This window comes from Ranitomeya imitator, chromosome 2 (genome assembly GCF_032444005.1).
Source record: "Ranitomeya imitator isolate aRanImi1 chromosome 2, aRanImi1.pri, whole genome shotgun sequence".
NCBI lineage: Eukaryota > Metazoa > Chordata > Amphibia > Anura > Dendrobatidae > Ranitomeya > Ranitomeya imitator.
This window is the reverse complement of record NC_091283.1, coordinates 596,622,167-596,642,291: the sequence shown is the minus strand read 5'-3', so window position 1 is coordinate 596,642,291 and position 20,125 is coordinate 596,622,167. Positions and strand designations below refer to the sequence as shown.

The following is a 20,125-nucleotide window of genomic DNA, read 5'->3' as shown; positions in this document are numbered from 1 at the left end:
GTAGCCATGTATGTACTCACTATTTATTTTCTTTATAACACTGTAGTAACTGACGAAGGCCAGACCAGGCCGAAACGTTTTACGTACTACAAAATAAAAATCACAAGTTTGACTTAAAGTTGAGTGCCGGGTTCTTTTTATCTATATGCACACGGTTTGGGAACCTACCCGAGCACCTGAGTAGCAGTGCCCACGTCTTTTCACTCACTATATTATTCCCTTACGTGGAGGCACGCACACTTGGTCATGTCCACCAATACCTTCTCCTACAATCCAGAGGAGACCACTAGTATCCTATCCCACTCTATATATCCCTGTGACTTCTTGAAAACCGCACCCCGTGAGACGAGGGGACGAGATCTGGAACGGGAAGTAAGACATCATATTAACATTGAACTTCACTGCGCAACATTATCCGAGTACCTGCGGGTACAACGCATCCCGAGAGGCTTAAGGGTTCCACTACGTCCCACACTCTTCCGGGATTCCCCGGAATACTGTACTAAATTTGAACAGATTCTCAATAAGTGCTCCCTAGACCTAATCACCCTTACTATAGAACACCTACAAAAAGAGATTACGGCCAGCTTAGAACGGGTCAAAGCTATTGAGATCCAGCTCTCATCCACAGGTACCCCAGAGGAGCTGAACCTACTGAAATCCGAAATTAAGACGAAAACTGAACAACACCGCAGAGACATTGAGAACAGGAAACGACTGAAATTCGCCCGGGACACCGAGGACTACGAGGCAAAGAGGGTATACAGATGGCAGGACAACTATTCCTCCTCTCGCCCCAGCGCAAGAACTGGACATCGTTCTTCCACGGACTACTCCACCTCGGGTTCGGAGCAAGACAGGAGTTCCTCCATTCCCAGCACATCCCATTTTTTAGGTCAACGCACCCAACGAGGCCGGAAAAGAGGACGCGGCGGAGCCAGAGATTTCGGCAGAGACACGGAGCTTACACGAATGACAAGATCTCAGGTACTGAATCTCTAATCGTGAACATTTCCTCCAGAACTCTGGGCGCATCAGACTGTAGTGTCCTTCAAAAAGGTCTTTCTTTTTGCCCCACCTATCGCTATCGGACCTTTGACCTGGACATGGACCTACAAAGGTTCTTTAGATCCCTAAGGCTTAAAGTGTATTTCTCTGATCCACAGAACCAAGTAGTAAATACCGTACGAGCCCCTACAGCACCTCAACTCCTTACAGCAGAAAGTTTAGGCTTACGTACTAAGAGCCCATTTAGACCCCCACGGGGCTCTCACGCCCTTGAGACGTTTATACAATTCATTCAAAATTCTTTCCAGTCACTCCGGGGGGAAGTTGAAATGGGTCGCCTTTACTATCCTCCTAATTTAACGTCAAGTGAACGTCAATCACTACAATCACTCCAGTCTGACTCCAGCCTAATAATTAAACCAGCAGACAAAGGGGGTGCCATAGTGATCATGGACAAAAGTGATTACTTACGGGAAATTAGGAGACAGTTAGATAACACCACCGTGTACCAAAAACTGGATTCCAACCCCACCCAAGCCATTAGAAACAGAATTTCACGTATACTACAGCAATACACAGAATTAGGGGTCTTAGACCTTAAAACCTGCAACTACCTCACCAACGACCACCCGGTGACCCCGGTCTTTTACACACTCCCTAAGATTCACAAAAACGTGGAGCATCCCCCGGGACGACCAATAGTGGCAGCCACTAATTCTATACTGTCCCCTATAGCAATCTTTTTAGAAAAAATACTTACCCCCCATATCCAATCCACTAGATCATTTCTGTTGGACACAGGGTCCTTTCTGGGTACAATACGGGACCTAGGTAGTATACCGGCTGATGCGATACTGGCATCACTGGATGTTAAGGATCTATACACTTCCATCCCACATGCGGATGGCATTAATTCGATCAAGAAATTACTATCCACCACAGGGACCCACAAACAACAAATTGACTTAGTTGTGGATTTACTCACATTGGTTCTTGACTCTAATCATTTTCTATTCCAGGACCAATACTACCTACAGATACGGGGGACCGCGATGGGCTCCAACGTAGCGCCCCCGTACGCTAACTGCTATATGGCAGATTTCGAAGAGACCATCATCTATTCCGACTCTCGCTTCCAGGATAATGTCCTACTCTGGAAGCGTTATATAGATGATATTTTTTGCGTATGGGGGGGCTCGTTGGAGTCCGTCCGGTCTTTTGTGGATTTCCTTAATACCGCATGGCCTGGTATCTCCTTCACAATGGCTCATGACCAACACAGAATGAATTTTCTGGACACTGTGGTCATTAAAGATAACACTGGCAAGCTGAGCACCGATATCCACATAAAGAACACCGACCGAAATAGCCTGCTGCATTTTGAAAGTCTACACCCCAGAGCCATCAAAAAAGCGATCCCTAGATCTCAAATTCAGCGGGTAACACGTATAGTCACGGATAACGAACTACGGACACTACGAGTGTCTGAGATGGAAGCCAAGTTTCTGGCACGCGGCTACCCCCACTCGGTCCTCCAAGAATCCCGGACACCTAGCCTTAATAGCAGACCAAAGTCCAATAAACGCATACCATTTGTTCACTCTTTTCATCCGTTTTCGTATATTCTCCACAGTAACATTCGCAAACACTGGCATCTACTTACAACTGCCCACCCAAACATCCCGGAGTTTAGAGAACCCTTTCTCCCATGTTTTAGGAGACCCCGCAACCTAAGGGACACACTCGTAAGAGCTGATGTAGGTCCAGACAAAAAAGCACCCATCCAACGGTTCCTCCAGAACCCACGTCTCGGGACCTTCCCTTGTCTCCACTGCACCCAATGCAGCAATGTACTTAAGGGTAGCTCATTCCATCATCCACGATCTGGTAGATCGTTTCCCATTAAGAACTATTTCAATTGCGATTCATCATATGTGGTCTACCTCATTAAATGCCCCTGTGGCATGCTGTATGTTGGCGAGACAACCCGGCCTATCCGGGAACGCATCTCCAAGCATAAATCCACGATCAGATGCGGCAACACACTCTTACCGATTCCACACCATTTTATATCGCAAGGTCATAACATTTCTCAACTTTTGTTTCAGGTAATAGAGCAGGTCTCAGCACCCAGACGGGGGGGAGACAGATTAGCCTCCCTAAAACACAGGGAGGCTTTCTGGATTCATACCCTCGATACCCTGCACCCTAAAGGTCTCAACAGGGATTATGACCTTGTTTCCTTCACCTAATTGACATGTGCCAATCTTAGAATTTATCTACGGGTCTCATCATTATGGGCTCCTACAACTTAGCACTCCGAGATGCTGATTGTACACATTATGATCTAGTTACTAAATGTCTACTTTTCATATTTATGTTCCAAGCAGATCTATGTCTCTAACATATTTATTTATCTTCCTAGAGTCGCCTTTATTGAATCACCAGGACTCTTCCACCTCTCCACGGGGTCACAAGTGGATATGTTATGAATAACCACCACCTTCACCTTCCCAGCGCTACTATCACTGTTTCCGTACCATCTGAGGCTGTCCATCGGCTCCATCTCACAGTGCACACTTGGCTTTTGTCCCGCCTCCCTAATAGAGAGCCACAGGATTGGCTGGTTTTCCTCTGTCAATCACGGGGAAACATACGCGGTCACTTCCGGTACATCACATCCGGTAGGACCAGCGCGCACATAAGGAACGCCGCACTGGCGTTTCCTCACTCGGGCATGCTCATCCGACAGCGGTGGACACCGCGTCCTGACCCATCTCCTATCCAGGTAACTCGCTCCCCACTACTACCGCTTGCAGGGACTCTGCCTCCTCCCAGCATGGCATACCACCGGGCGATTCAGCCTGCAGCCTCGTGTTCAATATCCTGACATTCACCCTTGTTCCCTCCACAGCCTGCAGTATCGTCTGCAGTCGCGGCTCTGCCCAGGGACTTACATTGTTCAAGGTATTAGCACCGACAGGGACCGCACATAACACTGTCACTGTCCCACTTCAGCATATTGATGGTAGCTCCTATTATGGGCTTATTCTCCCTTTCTCCCTCCCCAGGGATCTCCCTGGAGCTCATTATGCTCATAGAAGCACTCCTCCATTTATCCAGACACCTCTCAGTACGGTACGCATAGTAGCACCCTGTTTCTCACATTTTTTCACCACTAGGGAGGGCCGGGATATACTAGTTGATTCCTCTTATGGTGGATTTTTAAGATTATCATACCAGGACCATAGGATACTCTGTATATACTTCTGTTTTTTGTTCTTCTGTTTATTCTGTTTTCTTGTTTTTTTGTTTGTTGATGTATCATACACTGCATGTATTCTCTGATGTATGTACAGATGTAGCCATGTATGTACTCACTATTTATTTTCTTTATAACACTGTAGTAACTGACGAAGGCCAGACCAGGCCGAAACGTTTTACGTACTACAAAATAAAAATCACAAGTTTGACTTAAAGTTGAGTGCCGGGTTCTTTTTATCTGTCTGTTAAGCTGAGACATAAAGGCACTAATAGTCATTCAACTGCTACAACAATGTTGCATAGATATTGTATCTAGTCGCATCTCTGTGTTCTAATAGTGTTATAACATACTGTATTGACCTTGATACTGTTACCCATATTTTATTGCTTACTTGTATATATACATATGCACGTATAGATTTTCTTTCTGTGTTAGTCAAATAAATAGTGGTGATTAAGTACCACTGTCTCCTCATTGTCTTCGCTGTTGCATCCAAACACCTAAATAAGAGCAAAATATTATGAAGAGATAGAAGCTGCTCTCTATGAGAAATAGCTTTATATAATTTAGAGCAGGATTTTGGAATCAAAAACAGAGTAAATGTAGACTGGAATTGTAGAAGAGACAGTGAGGGTAGCGTATGGACTGACTGACATTCCTCCCATTATACCCACCAAGTCAGTGGCCAATCAGGCTCTGTGGGCGGCAGCAGGACTCTCACTGCCTCTACTAGGAGTCATGGCAGGATTTACTGAAAAGTCCTACTCCAAATCACATAAACCTATATATGATAGCGCTCAGTTTGTCACCTTTTATAATATGCTGTTCTCAGATACAGCAGCATTATCCACCGCTAGTCTTGTAATGAGTCCACTGCAGCCAGTCATTGTGAACCCTTTTTCCGTTGAATGATAGCAATGTAGCAATCATGTGTTGTAGATGTGTTGTCGAAGTTTAGGATGTTTTTGTTATTTTCATACTGATCTTGCCTTTAGACATTCACAGATTAAACCTGTTCTGTCCCGCTAGTTATTTTTTTACCATATGGCTAAAACAAACTGTGCAAATGTTTTTATGATATATTTAATTCATCATGATCAGAAACACATAGGCTACTTGCACCATTGAACAAGTCTGTAGGAACCTGTTCACACCACCAAGAAACTTGAAGACACAAAAGAGCACAGTGAGGTCAAAAATACTCTGTTGTAAAAAACATGGCTATTCCCTCTCTGAACCCTGCTTATACAGGTACTATACAGATGATCAGGTTTTTAAATACAACAGATAGGGATTATATACATTAGTTAGGACTGCTCTATATGGGTATACCTTGACGATTGGTGGAGCAGCTTAGTATACATTTTTTTGCAAAAAAAGCTATCAACTAAATACCCTGTTTTTTCCATCTTTTGACTAGCACTTGCTTATTACTGTGATTTTTTTTTACAACAGAGTATTTTTGACGTCACTGTACTCTTTTGTGTCTTCAAGTTTCTTGGTGGTGTGAACAGGTTCCTACAGACTTGTTCAATATGCAAGTAGCCCAAGTGTTTCTGGTTCTATAATTGTTCTCTTGTTTCTACAAGACTAGGGAGTCCACCACTCCTTATGGGTCACTTGCACCAAAGCTGTTCCATCTAGCAGGTCCACAAGGATATTCCCTCTCTGAACCCTGCTTATACAGGTACTGTACAGATGATCAGGTTTTTAAATACATCAGATAGGGATTATACACATTAGTTAGGACTGCTCTATATGGGTATACCTTGATGATTGGTGGAGCAGCTTAGTATACTTTTTTTTGCAAAAAAACATATCAACTAAATACCCTGTTTTTTCCATCTTTTGACTAGCACTTGCTTATTACTGTGCTTTTTTTTTTTACAACAGAGTATTTTTGACCTCACTGTGCTCTTTCGTAATTCATCATGATGACTACACATGACAAATTCCCCCACTCTTTTTCAAACTTTCATTTAATATCATGCATGGCCAGCAGATGGCAGTATGGTGCTTCGAAAGTAATGTTCGCCAGCACCATGATCAGCTGTAGACAGGACAGTCAAAGTTTATAGATGCTATTCATTCGTATGGTCGTCCATTAAATTAAGTGAAAATGTGAATTACGTCCGCTACTAAAAAACTTTAAACTGATCAAAGTGTTACTTTTTCCGCCTTCATTACATGTAGTTTACCAAATGTGCTGTTATTTATTTATTTTTTTTAAAGATACATTATTTGCATTATTTATTTAGCTTTATTTTTAGAAGTGGAATAAAACTTTTTTGAACCTAATACTGCAAAAATATTTAATTAAAACACTAGTTTTCTATATGTTTTGTTCCCCCCAAAAAATATATATTTATATTTTGAAATGAAAATGATACAAAACAGAGATGATTTTGCAATGATAGAGATGGATGTCTTCTAATTATAAAATATTGATGATTATAACTAATTAAATGGGCCTCTTACTAAAACCCAGACTCTTCAATTCTCCAGCGGTCACATTAGTCCGCACACACACCTTTCCCAGTTCCATGTGACCCTCCCAGCTCTGCCCTGTAGTAATTAAAATATGTCTCCAGCAAATGATGGATCAGTCTCTCACTCCTCTCCGGAGGGGCCAGGGACATGTGCCCTGGTTTATTGCCTGCTGCAGGGTTTCATTGAAAAGGAGTATGGGGCGAGCGCTTGGGGAATATAATAACCTTTATGGCACATGGGTCTGGGAGACGTTTCTACAATGCAAAATCAATGAGAAACAAACCAAAAAACAAAACAATAATATAAAAACTAATATAATCATAAATACAACAATCAACATCATCACCACCACCACTACTGTAATAGAATATATTTATATATATACATATTTTATATACGTACATTTATATTTAGGTTGGAAAACAATGTAACACTAATGAAGAACCTGCTAATTTAAATGAATACATTTATAGAATTATGCATTAAAACTCTGACCCACAGTTAGTAATTGTTGCCCTTCCCCTTCTCTTTTAATTGTTTATTGATAAAAAAAATAGTTAAAAGAAATTAAAAATATATTTATCTTAAATTTCCATTTTTTAAATTCCCTCAGTTAAAAATTGTGAAATTATATGAACTGAATACTAGCATGAAAATATTATTCAATCGCCACTATAGATAGAAAAATCATGAAAAATATTATGTCCAGAATTTTCATGTATATCTTATGTGTATCAGATTGATAATTCCATTTTGTCAATGCTTATGCATTCAGGTTTCCTGCAGTGAAATTTTTGCTTCCTAATTTGCTAATGTTTGTCTCATTATTTTTATCTAAATGCGTCACATAATAATGAAATAAATGGTATAAATCACATTCAGTTTCGTGTGTTGTTTTTTTTTACTTTTGCCTATAGGTGGCGCTACTTTTAAATGCTTTTCTTTGGGGGAAATAATTTCCTTGGGTAGATTGCATACACTGGCTTTTAAATTTTATTGATGCTTCTTTAAGATTTTTTTTTACATTGATGTAAAATAAAAAATAAAGGCTGTGCGAAATAAAAAATAAAATAATACAATGTTACGCATATTTACAGTGTCTTACATAAGACAGTAGTAAACCTAATCTTTATCTTACTTTTTTCATTTCTAATTATTTTTTCCCCCTTATATTTCTTACATACAAAAATAACTCTAATATATTAAATGGGATAGACCAACAGATTAAATCCATACTGTGTGGCACACAGATTACATTTTTTTTTAACATTATACAGATAATAGAATTAATTATGTTTAATGCTTTCATCTGTTATATATGACAGTATCACTTATACAACATAGCACATGTTATGTTTTTAGTAGAACACTTTTTAAATGTATTCTTTTAGAAAATTGGTTACATTATAATACACTTTAGACCTATGTTCATTATTTTTTTTAAACTATATTGCATATAAATATTTTTCCTAATTATATAATAATGTATTAGAAGGAAACAAAATTGATTGACCAAATAATTTTATATCAAATTATTTTTTATATACTATAATATTTTAATAGAATATATTTGACTTACATTTTTATTATTTATAGTTTTTTTTAAATTAAGTATTTTATGTTATTGTATACTGTTTACATACAGTAGATTTCTATGTTCTCTTTGCTGGAATAAAAAAAATACTTTTGGTCGTCCATGCTGACATACTGATGCTGCTACAAATTATTTAAATGAAAATAAAATAAATCTGTATTTCCCAGATCCTCATTAAATCTGATATCACTTTGGAGAATGTTCTATACACCCCTATAAAATCCCGAGATCAATAAAAGACATTTAAAGGTTTTATATTCCTTGATCCTGGGCCTGCTGATTATCTCTCTGCTCCGAGCCAAATGCCTCTTAACTCTTCAGCGCAATGTGATAGCCGCTGCTTGTTCGCTCAGATCTAGACAGTAGCTACAGACAGAAATAAGTTTACGCCAGCGAACCAAATTCTAACCGCTGCTCGTTTTAGAAGCCAGTAAGACGGAGTCTCAGTACGGTATAAACGTGACGTTGGTAAATTACATCACAGCTGTTCCTTGTACAGATGTTGTGGAGCCGAGTCTGTCATTTAACTCATTGGACTCTGTTGTATATTTTGGGATATAATAAGAAAATGCGATACATAAGGGTTAATTTGAGTCCCAACCACAACTAATAATAAAGTCACTAATTGCTATTTTTTATGTATTTTTTGTTCATTTAGTTAACATATTGTATTACTATCTGTATATACTAATTTACCACATGTGCATTTTACATACATTGAAAAAGATCCATTTGGAGCCTCTCAAAAGACAAAATCAAGAACTATGGAGGCCAATGAGCAGTATGACTTTTTTTTAAATAATGATAAATAATGCCGACATCCAGTAAAAAATATTAGTCTCATACAGTGTACAGTATGGACAGAGCTCCTCCTTATTACATTAGGTAGGACTGAACTATATGGGTATACCTTGACGATTGGTGGAGCAGCTTAGTATACATTTTTTTGCAAAAAAACGTATCAACTAAATACCCTGTTTTTTCCATCTTTTGACTAGCACTTGCTTATTACTGTGATTTTTTTTTTACAACAGAGCATTTTGGACCTCACTGTGCTCTTTTGTGTCTTCAAGTTTCTTGGTGGTGTGTGAACAGGTTCCTACAGACATGTCCATTGTGCAAGTAGCCCATGTGTTTCTGGTTCTGTAATTGTTCTCTTGTTTCTACAAGACTAGGGAGTCCACCACTCCTTATGGGTCATTTGCATCAAAGCTGTTCCATCCAGCATGTCCACATGAAAATTCCCTCTCTGAACCCTGCTTATACAGGTACTACACAGATGATCAGGTTTTTAAATACATCAGATAAGGATTATATACATTGGGTAGGACTGCTCTATATGGGTATACCTTGACGATTGGTGGAGCAGCTTAGTATACATTTTTTTGCAAAAAAAGTATCAACTAAATACCCTGTTTTTTCCATCTTTTGACTAGCACTTGCTTATTACTGTGATTTTTTTTACAACAGAGTATTTTTGACCTCACTGTGCTCTTTTGTGTCTTCAAGTTTCTTGGTGGTGTGTGAACAGGTTCCTACAGACTTGTTCATTGTGCAAGTAGCCCATGTGTTTCTGGTTCTATTATAGACATAGTAGCTAAATATAGTGCTCAAATAATATCGCCTATAAAAAACAACATGTGGGTTTAAGCTGAACTGGCACTGAGGAAAATTCAGGCCGACAGAAGGGTGAAGGCCTCTAAATGGTCCATTTGTATTACAAAAATCTGTCCTTAGCCCCTCTAGGCATATTTCTCTGTAAAAAAGTTGTAGAAAAGACTTTAAGGCCTCCATACACATTAGACAAATCTGTCGGTAACGGCAGGATTGGCTGACAGTCTAATGTGTATGGGGGGCTTCTTGACTCTCTGCCGACTGATGATCTTGGAGGAGCCTCTCTTTTTGTTCTCCAGGATATACTGTAAGCCATTGCTAGAGGAGTCGGGCAGAGCTCTCTTGTAGAAAGCACAGGAGTTCTTGGCTGAGCCAAGTGTTCCAATGTCAGGAGAGAGCTGTCGGCTTCATTATCGTTTATCTGACTGCTATCTAATGTGTATGTAATATATAGTACACATGTAACCCATGGTAGGCTCACAGCAATGTGCCGAACGTTCAGATTCCTTACTATAGACATCATTTATATATATATATACAGATACAATTTTTTTTTACTCGGGAATGGCTTTTACAATGTACAGCATGTTTAATCCCTTACATTGGCCTCCTTTCATTATTGATTTATGCCAACTTTTTGGAAAGTGGTCAGTACTTAGCGGGAGGGGGCACGGTCTAATGCTGCCTATCATATTCACTATAATTTATTCCTGTAAGTGGAGTACCTTAGAGAGGAAAGGTACGTCAGCGCATTTTTTCCCACATTGGTGCCTGCCAGAGCCCAAAAATCTGCTCCAAATTTATTAAGAGCCCTAGGCCGGTTTCACACGTCAGTGGCTCCGGTACGTGTGGTGACAGTTTCCTCACGTACCGGAGACACTGACACACGTAGACACATTAAAATGAATGTGTCTCTGCAGATGTCAGTGTGTTTTCACGGATCGTGTGTCCGTGTGCAAAACACGGAGACATGTCAGTGTTCGTGGGAGCACACGGATCACACGGACCCATTAAAGTCAATGGGTACGTGTAAACACATATGGCACACGGATTCCGTCCGTGTGCTGTCCGTGTGCCGTCCATGTGCGTTTTTAATTCATAGGGTTAAAATGGAAAAAAATGTTTAAAAAAACGGACACACTGACAGCATACTGATGAGAAAAATGGACACACGAACAGCACACAAATGACGCATGGATGGCCTACGTGCACACACAGACACACGGACCGTTTCTTCACGTACCGGAAAAATCTGGACGTGTGAGACTGGCCTTAGGCTTCTTGATGAATTTGCAAATTTCACTGCAGCAGACATTTAATTAAAACTGGACTATAAAACGCCAGCATTGATAAATTGCCCCCTGGATGTCTACAACAAAGGCTACGTTCACACATGCAGTATTTGGTAAGTTTTTTACCTCAGGATATGTAAGTCAAAACCAGGAGTGGAACAATCAGAGGAAAAGTATAATAGAAACATATGCACCACTTATGTATTTATCACCGACTCTTGATTTTAACTTACAAATACTGAGGTAAAATACTGACCAAATACCGAATGTGGGAACGTGGCCAAAAAGTCATTGTTGGAAGTCAGAAAAAAATATGTTTTAGCCCCTTTTTTTTCCATGGACTGTATTTGATATTGCAGCTCAGACCAATTCCCTTGAATTAGGCTAAACTGCAATATCACACCCAGCCCATGAACAAGGGTGGTGCTGCTCCAGGAGCAAAAATCTACTTCTGCCTGACTTAAGATGTTTTCCCCCACTGATGAAACAGGAAAAATGTTCGGATCGCAATACCCAGCCAGAACGCTGAACATGTGAGACCAGCCTAAATGTTGTTTTACACATAAAAGTCGAGGAAGCTGAGATATTGAGTAGTGATCAAAGGTAATTTTGTTCTCTGGATGAAAAGGCCTCTTTCTATAAAGAAATTCTTATTCCGGGCCAAATAATAATTAGCTTTCAAACAATAACTTTCCCATTATTTACGTGTTTCTACATGGCGATCACTTATTGCTATTATTTGCTATTCAGTAATTGTTATTAAGCAGGTGAAGGCATCAGAGCAAATGGCTTCTGTGAAAAGCTAAATTGACATCCTCACATATCGCACCAGTTGTCATAAAAAGAGGAAGTCCTGACCCCACTTGCTTCTGGGGAAATGGTCATCATCAGTGAAATTGGTTGACTAGCTCTCTTCATTTCAGTAGTTTAGGGATCCATTCCCATAAAGAACATATAATTTCTGTCCATGGGATTGTTGATAAATGTCTGATTGTTCGTGGTCAAACTGCTAGGACTCCCACAGTCACGAGAACATGGGCCCAAATATCTCTTGTGTGAATGGAGAAGTTGTGAGCATGTGCGACAACTGCTCCATACACTGTGTATAGAGGTGGTGATCAGATATGTTCTCTACTGCTCCATTCACTGTCTATAGAAGTGATGATCAGGTATGTTCTCTACTGCTCCATTCACTGTCTATAGAGGTGGTGATCAGATATGTTCTCTAGTCCACTGCTCCATTCACTGTCCATAGAAGTGGTGATCAGATATGTTCTCTACTGCTCCATTCACTGTCTATAGAAGTGATGATCAGATATGTTCTCTACTGCTCCATTCACTGTCTATAGAAGTGATGATCAGATATGTTCTCTACTGCTCCATTCACTGTCTATAGAAGTGATGATCAGATATGTTCTCTACTGCTCCATTCACTGTCTATAGAAGTGATGATCAGATATGTTCTCTACTGCTCCATTCACTGTCTATAGAAGTGATCAGATATGTTCTCTACTGCTCCATTCACTGTCCATAGAAGTGGTGATCAGATATGTTCTCTACTGCTCCATTCACTGTCCAAAGAAGTAATGATCAGATATGTTCTCTACTGCTCCATTCACTGTCTATAGAAGTGATGATGAGATATGTTCTCTACTGCTCCATTCACTGTCTATAGAAGTGATGATCAGATATGTTCTCTACTGCTCCATTCACTGTCTATAGAGGTGGTGATCAGATATGTTCTCTACTGCTCCATTCACTGTCTGTAGAAGTGGTGATCAGATATGTTCTCTACTGCTCCATTCACTGTCCATAGAAGTGGTGATCAGATATGTTCTCTACTGCTCCATTCACTGTCTATAGAGGTGGTGATCAGATATGTTCTCTAGTCCACTGCTCCATTCATTGTCCATAGAAGTGATGATCAGGTATGTTCTCTACTGCTCCATTCACTGTCTATAGAAGTGATGATCAGATATGTTCTCTACTGCTCCATTCACTGTCAATAGAAGTGATGATCAGATATGTTCTCTACTGCTCCATTCACTGTCTATAGAAGTGATGATCAGATATGTTCTCTACTGCTCCATTCACTGTCCATAGAAGTGATGATCAGATATGTTCTCTACTGCTCCATTCACTGTCTATAGAAGTGATGATCAGATATGTTCTCTACTGCTCCATTCACTGTCTATAGAAGTGATGATCAGATATGTTCTCTACTGCTCCATTCACTGTCTATAGAAGTGATGATCAGATATGTTCTCTACTGCTCCATTCACTGTCTATAGAGGTGGTGATCAGATATGTTCTCTACTGCTCCATTCACTGTCTATAGAAGTGATGATCAAATATGTTCTCTACTGCTCCATTCACTGTCTATAGAAGTGATGATCAGGTATGTTCTCTACTGCTCCATTCACTGTCTATAGAAGTGATGATCAGATATGTTCTCTACTGCTCCATTCACTGTCTATAGAAGTGATGATCAGATATGTTCTCTACTGCTCCATTCACTGTCTATAGAAGTGATGATCAGGTATATTCTCTACTGCTCCATTCACTGTCTATAGAAGAGGTGATCAGGTATATTCTCTACTGCTCCATTCACTGTCTATAGAAGTGATGATCAGATATGTTCTCTCTACTGCTCCATTCACTGTCTATAGAAGAGGTGATCAGGTATGTTCTTTACTGCTCCATTCACTGTCTATAGAAGTGATGATCAGGTATGTTCTCTACTGCTCCATTCACTGTCTATAGAAGTGGTGATCAGATATGTTCTCTACTGCTCCATTCACTGTCTATAGAAGTGGTGATCAGGTATGTTCTCTACTGCTCCATTCACTGTCTATAGAAGAGGTGATCAGGTATATTCTTTACTGCTCCATTCACTGTCTATAGAAGTGATGATCAGATATGTTCTCTCTACTGCTCCATTCACTGTCTATAGAAGAGGTGATCAGGTATATTCTCTACTGCTCCATTCACTGTCTATAGAAGTGATGATCAGATATGTTCTCTCTACTGCTCCATTCACTGTCTATAGAAGAGGTGATCAGGTATATTCTCTACTGCTCCATTCACTGTCTATAGAAGTGATGATCAGGTATGTTCTCTACTGCTCCATTCACTGTCTATAGAAGTGATGATCAGGTATGTTCTCTACTGCTCCATTCACTGTCTATAGAAGAGGTGATCAGGTATATTCTCTACTGCTCCATTCACTGTCTATAGAAGAGGTGATCAGGTATATTCTCTACTGCTCCATTCACTGTCTATAGAAGTGATGATCAGGTATGTTCTCTACTGCTCTATTCACTGTCTATAGAAGTGATGATCAGATATGTTCTCTACTGCTCCATTCACTGTCTATAGAAGTGATGATCAGGTATGTTCTCTACTGCTCTATTCACTGTCTATAGAAGGGGTGATCAGGTATATTCTCTACTGCTCCATTCACTGTCTATAGAAGTGATGATCAGGTATGTTCTCTACTGCTCTATTCACTGTCTATAGAAGTGATGATCAGATATGTTCTCTACTGCTCCATTCACTGTCTATAGAAGTGATGATCAGGTATGTTCTCTACTGCTCCATTCACTGTCTATAGAAGAGGTGATCAGGAATGTTCTCTACTGCTCCATTCACTGTCTATAGAAGTGATGATCAGATATGTTCTCTACTGCTCCATTCACTGTCTATAGAAGTGATGATCAGGTATATTCTCTACTGCTCCATTCACTGTCTATAGAAGTGATGATCAGATATGTTCTCTACTGCTCCATTCACTGTCTATAGAAGTGATGATCAGGTATGTTCTCTACTGCTCCACTCACTGTCTATAGAAGAGGTGATCAGGTATGTTCTCTACTGCTCCATTCACTGTCTATAGAAGTGATGATCAGGTATGTTCTCTACTGCTCCATTCACTGTCTATAGAAGTGGTGATCAGGTATGTTCTCTACTGCTCCATTCACTGTCTATAGAAGTGATGATCAGATATGTTCTCTACTGCTCCATTCACTGTCTATAGAAGTGATGATCAGGTATGTTCTCTACTGCTCCACTCACTGTCTATAGAAGAGGTGATCAGGTATGTTCTCTACTGCTCCATTCACTGTCTATAGAAGTGATGATCAGGTATGTTCTCTACTGCTCCATTCACTGTCTATAGAAGAGGTGATCAGGTATGTTCTCTACTGCTCCATTCACTGTCTATAGAAGTGGTGATCAGGTATGTTCTCTACTGCTCCATTCACTGTCTATAGAAGTGGTGATCAGGTATGTTCTCTACAGCTCCATTCACTGTCTATAGAAGAGGTGATCAGGTATATTCTCTACTGCTCCATTCACTGTCTATAGAAGAGGTGATCAGGTATATTCTCTACTGCTCCATTCACTGTCTATAGAAGAGGTGATCAGGTATATTCTCTACTGCTCCATTCACTGTCTATAGAAGTGATGATCAGGTATGTTCTCTACTGCTCCATTCACTGTCTATAGAGGTGGTGATCAGATATGTTCTCTAGTCCACTGCTCCATTCACTGTCCATAGAAGTGGTGATCAGATATGTTCTCTACTGCTCCATTCACTGTCTATAGAAGTGATGATCAGATATGTTCTCTACTGCTCCATTCACTGTCTATAGAAGTGATGATCAGATATGTTCTCTACTGCTCCATTCACTGTCTATAAAAGTGGTGATCAGATATGTTCTCTACTGCTCCATTCACTGTCCATAGAAGTGATGATCAGGTATGTTCTCTACTGCTCCATTCACTGTCTATAGAAGTGATGATCAGATATGTTCTCTACTGCTCCATTCACTGTCTATAGAAGTGATGATCAGATATGTTCTCTACTGCTCCATTCACTGTCTATAGAAGTGATCAGATATGTTCTCTACTGCTCCATTCACTGTCCATAGAAGTGGTGATCAGATATGTTCTCTACTGCTCCATTCACTGTCCAAAGAAGTAATGATCAGATATGTTCTCTACTGCTCCATTCACTGTCTATAGAAGTGATGATGAGATATGTTCTCTACTGCTCCATTCACTGTCTATAGAAGTGATGATCAGATATGTTCTCTACTGCTCCATTCACTGTCTATAGAGGTGGTGATCAGATATGTTCTCTACTGCTCCATTCACTGTCTGTAGAAGTGGTGATCAGATATGTTCTCTACTGCTCCATTCACTGTCCATAGAAGTGGTGATCAGATATGTTCTCTACTGCTCCATTCACTGTCTATAGAGGTGGTGATCAGATATGTTCTCTAGTCCACTGCTCCATTCATTGTCCATAGAAGTGATGATCAGGTATGTTCTCTACTGCTCCATTCACTGTCTATAGAAGTGATGATCAGATATGTTCTCTACTGCTCCATTCACTGTCCATAGAAGTGATGATCAGATATGTTCTCTACTGCTCCATTCACTGTCTATAGAAGTGATGATCAGATATGTTCTCTACTGCTCCATTCACTGTCTATAGAAGTGATGATCAGATATGTTCTCTACTGCTCCATTCACTGTCTATAGAAGTGATGATCAGATATGTTCTCTACTGCTCCATTCACTGTCTATAGAAGTGATGATCAGATATGTTCTCTACTGCTCCATTCACTGTCTATAGAAGTGATGATCAGATATGTTCTCTACTGCTCCATTCACTGTCTATAGAGGTGGTGATCAGATATGTTCTCTACTGCTCCATTCACTGTCTATAGAAGTGATGATCAAATATGTTCTCTACTGCTCCATTCACTGTCTATAGAAGTGATGATCAGGTATGTTCTCTACTGCTCCATTCACTGTCTATAGAAGTGATGATCAGATATGTTCTCTACTGCTCCATTCACTGTCTATAGAAGTGATGATCAGATATGTTCTCTACTGCTCCATTCACTGTCTATAGAAGTGATGATCAGGTATATTCTCTACTGCTCCATTCACTGTCTATAGAAGAGGTGATCAGGTATATTCTCTACTGCTCCATTCACTGTCTATAGAAGTGATGATCAGATATGTTCTCTCTACTGCTCCATTCACTGTCTATAGAAGAGGTGATCAGGTATGTTCTTTACTGCTCCATTCACTGTCTATAGAAGTGATGATCAGGTATATTCTCTACTGCTCCATTCACTGTCTATAGAAGTGGTGATCAGATATGTTCTCTACTGCTCCATTCACTGTCTATAGAAGTGGTGATCAGGTATGTTCTCTACTGCTCCATTCACTGTCTATAGAAGAGGTGATCAGGTATATTCTTTACTGCTCCATTCACTGTCTATAGAAGTGATGATCAGATATGTTCTCTCTACTGCTCCATTCACTGTCTATAGAAGTGGTGATCAGGTATGTTCTCTACTGCTCCATTCACTGTCTATAGAAGAGGTGATCAGGTATATTCTCTACTGCTCCATTCACTGTCTATAGAAGTGATGATCAGATATGTTCTCTCTACTGCTCCATTCACTGTCTATAGAAGTGATGATCAGGTATGTTCTCTACTGCTCTATTCACTGTCTATAGAAGTGATGATCAGATATGTTCTCTACTGCTCCATTCACTGTCTATAGAAGTGATGATCAGGTATGTTCTCTACTGCTCCATTCACTGTCTATAGAAGAGGTGATCAGGTATATTCTCTACTGCTCCATTCACTGTCTATAGAAGAGGTGATCAGGTATATTCTCTACTGCTCCATTCACTGTCTATAGAAGAGGTGATCAGGTATATTCTCTACTGCTCCATTCACTGTCTATAGAAGTGATGATCAGGTATGTTCTCTACTGCTCTATTCACTGTCTATAGAAGTGATGATCAGATATGTTCTCTACTGCTCCATTCACTGTCTATAGAAGTGATGATCAGGTATGTTCTCTACTGCTCTATTCACTGTCTATAGAAGGGGTGATCAGGTATATTCTCTACTGCTCCATTCACTGTCTATAGAAGTGATGATCAGGTATGTTCTCTACTGCTCTATTCACTGTCTATAGAAGTGATGATCAGATATGTTCTCTACTGCTCCATTCACTGTCTATAGAAGTGATGATCAGGTATGTTCTCTACTGCTCCATTCACTGTCTATAGAAGAGGTGATCAGGAATGTTCTCTACTGCTCCATTCACTGTCTATAGAAGTGATGATCAGGTATGTTCTCTACTGCTCCATTCACTGTCTATAGAAGTGGTGATCAGGTATGTTCTCTACTGCTCCATTCACTGTCTATAGAAGTGATGATCAGATATGTTCTCTACTGCTCCATTCACTGTCTATAGAAGTGGTGATCAGGTATATTCTCTACTGCTCCATTCACTGTCTATAGAAGAGGTGATCAGGTATATTCTCTACTGCTCCATTCACTGTCTATAGAAGAGGTGATCAGGTATATTCTCTACTGCTCCATTCACTGTCTATAGAAGAGGTGATCAGGTATATTCTCTACTGCTCCATTCACTGTCTATAGAAGAGGTGATCAGGTATATTCTCTACTGCTCCATTCACTGTCTATAGAAGAGGTGATCAGGTATATTCTCTACTGCTTAATTCACTGTCTATAGAAGTGATGATCAGATATGTTCTCTACTGCTCCATTCACTGTCTATAGAAGTGATGATCAGGTATGTTCTCTACTGCTCTATTCACTGTCTATAGAAGTGATGATCAGGTATGTTCTCTACTGCTCTATTCACTGTCTATAGAAGAGGTGATCAGGTATATTCTCTACTGCTCCATTCACTGTCTATAGAAGTGATGATCAGGTATGTTCTCTCTACTGCTCCATTCACTGTCTATAGAAGAGGTGATCAGGTATATTCTCTACTGCTCCATTCACTGTCTATAGAAGTGATGATCAGGTATGTTCTCTACTGCTCTATTCACTGTCTATAGAAGTGATGATCAGATATGTTCTCTACTGCTCCATTCACTGTCTATAGAAGAGGTGATCAGGTATATTCTCTACTGCTCCATTCACTGTCTATAGAAGTGATGATCAGATATGTTCTCTACTGCTCCATTCACTGTCTATAGAAGTGATGATCAGGTATGTTCTCTACTGCTCCATTCACTGTCTATAGAAGAGGTGATCAGGTATGTTCTCTACTGCTCCATTCACTGTCTATAGAAGTGGTGATCAGATATGTTCTTTACTGCTCCATTCACTGTCTATAGAAGTGATGATCAGGTATGTTCTCTACTGCTCCATTCACTGTCTATAGAAGAGGTGATCAGGTATGTTCTCTACTGCTCCATTCACTGTCTATAGAAGAGGTGATCAGGTATGTTCTCTACTGCTCCATTCACTGTCTATAGAAGTGATGATCAGGTATGTTCTCTACTGCTCCATTTACTGTCTATAGAAGAGGTGATCAGGTATGTTCTCTACTGCTCTATTCACTGTCTATAGAAGTGATGATTAGATATGTTTTCTACTGCTCCATTCACTGTCTATAGAAGAGGTGATCAGGTATGTCCTCTACTGCTCCATTCACTGTCTATAGAAGTGATGATCAGGTATGTTCTCTACTGCTCTATTCACTGTCTATAAAAGTGATGATCAGATATGTTCTCTACTGCTCCATTCACTGTCTATAGAAGAGGTGATCAGGTATATTCTCTACTGCTCCATTCACTGTCTATAGAAGAGGTGATCAGGTATGTTCTCTACTGCTCCATTCACTGTCTATAGAAGAGGTGATCAGGTATATTCTCTACTGCTCAATTCACTGTCTATAGAAGAGGTGATCAGGTATATTCTCTACTGCTCCATTCACTGTCTATAGAAGAGGTGATCAGGTATGTTCTCTACTGCTCCATTCACTGTCTATAGAAGAGGTGATCAGGTAT

At 39.9% G+C, this 20,125-nt stretch overlaps 1 protein-coding gene across 1 annotated transcript; it reads left to right on the top strand.

The window, feature by feature from the left end:
* The first annotated feature begins 246 nt into the window (after positions 1-246).
* Positions 247-3,602, top strand: LOC138666739 (uncharacterized). Its single transcript, XM_069754923.1, has 2 exons — positions 247-987; positions 3,434-3,602. Exons 1-2 carry the CDS (start codon positions 247-249, stop codon positions 3,446-3,448), a joined length of 756 nt encoding a protein of 251 aa, XP_069611024.1. The 3' UTR covers positions 3,449-3,602.
* Positions 3,603-20,125: the final 16,523 nt, after the last annotated feature.

What these genes read in the sequence shown, in the direction of transcription:
- LOC138666739 (XM_069754923.1), top strand. Translation starts at nt 247, where the DNA reads ATGTCCACCAATACCTTCTCCTACAATCCAGAGGAGACCACTAGTATC.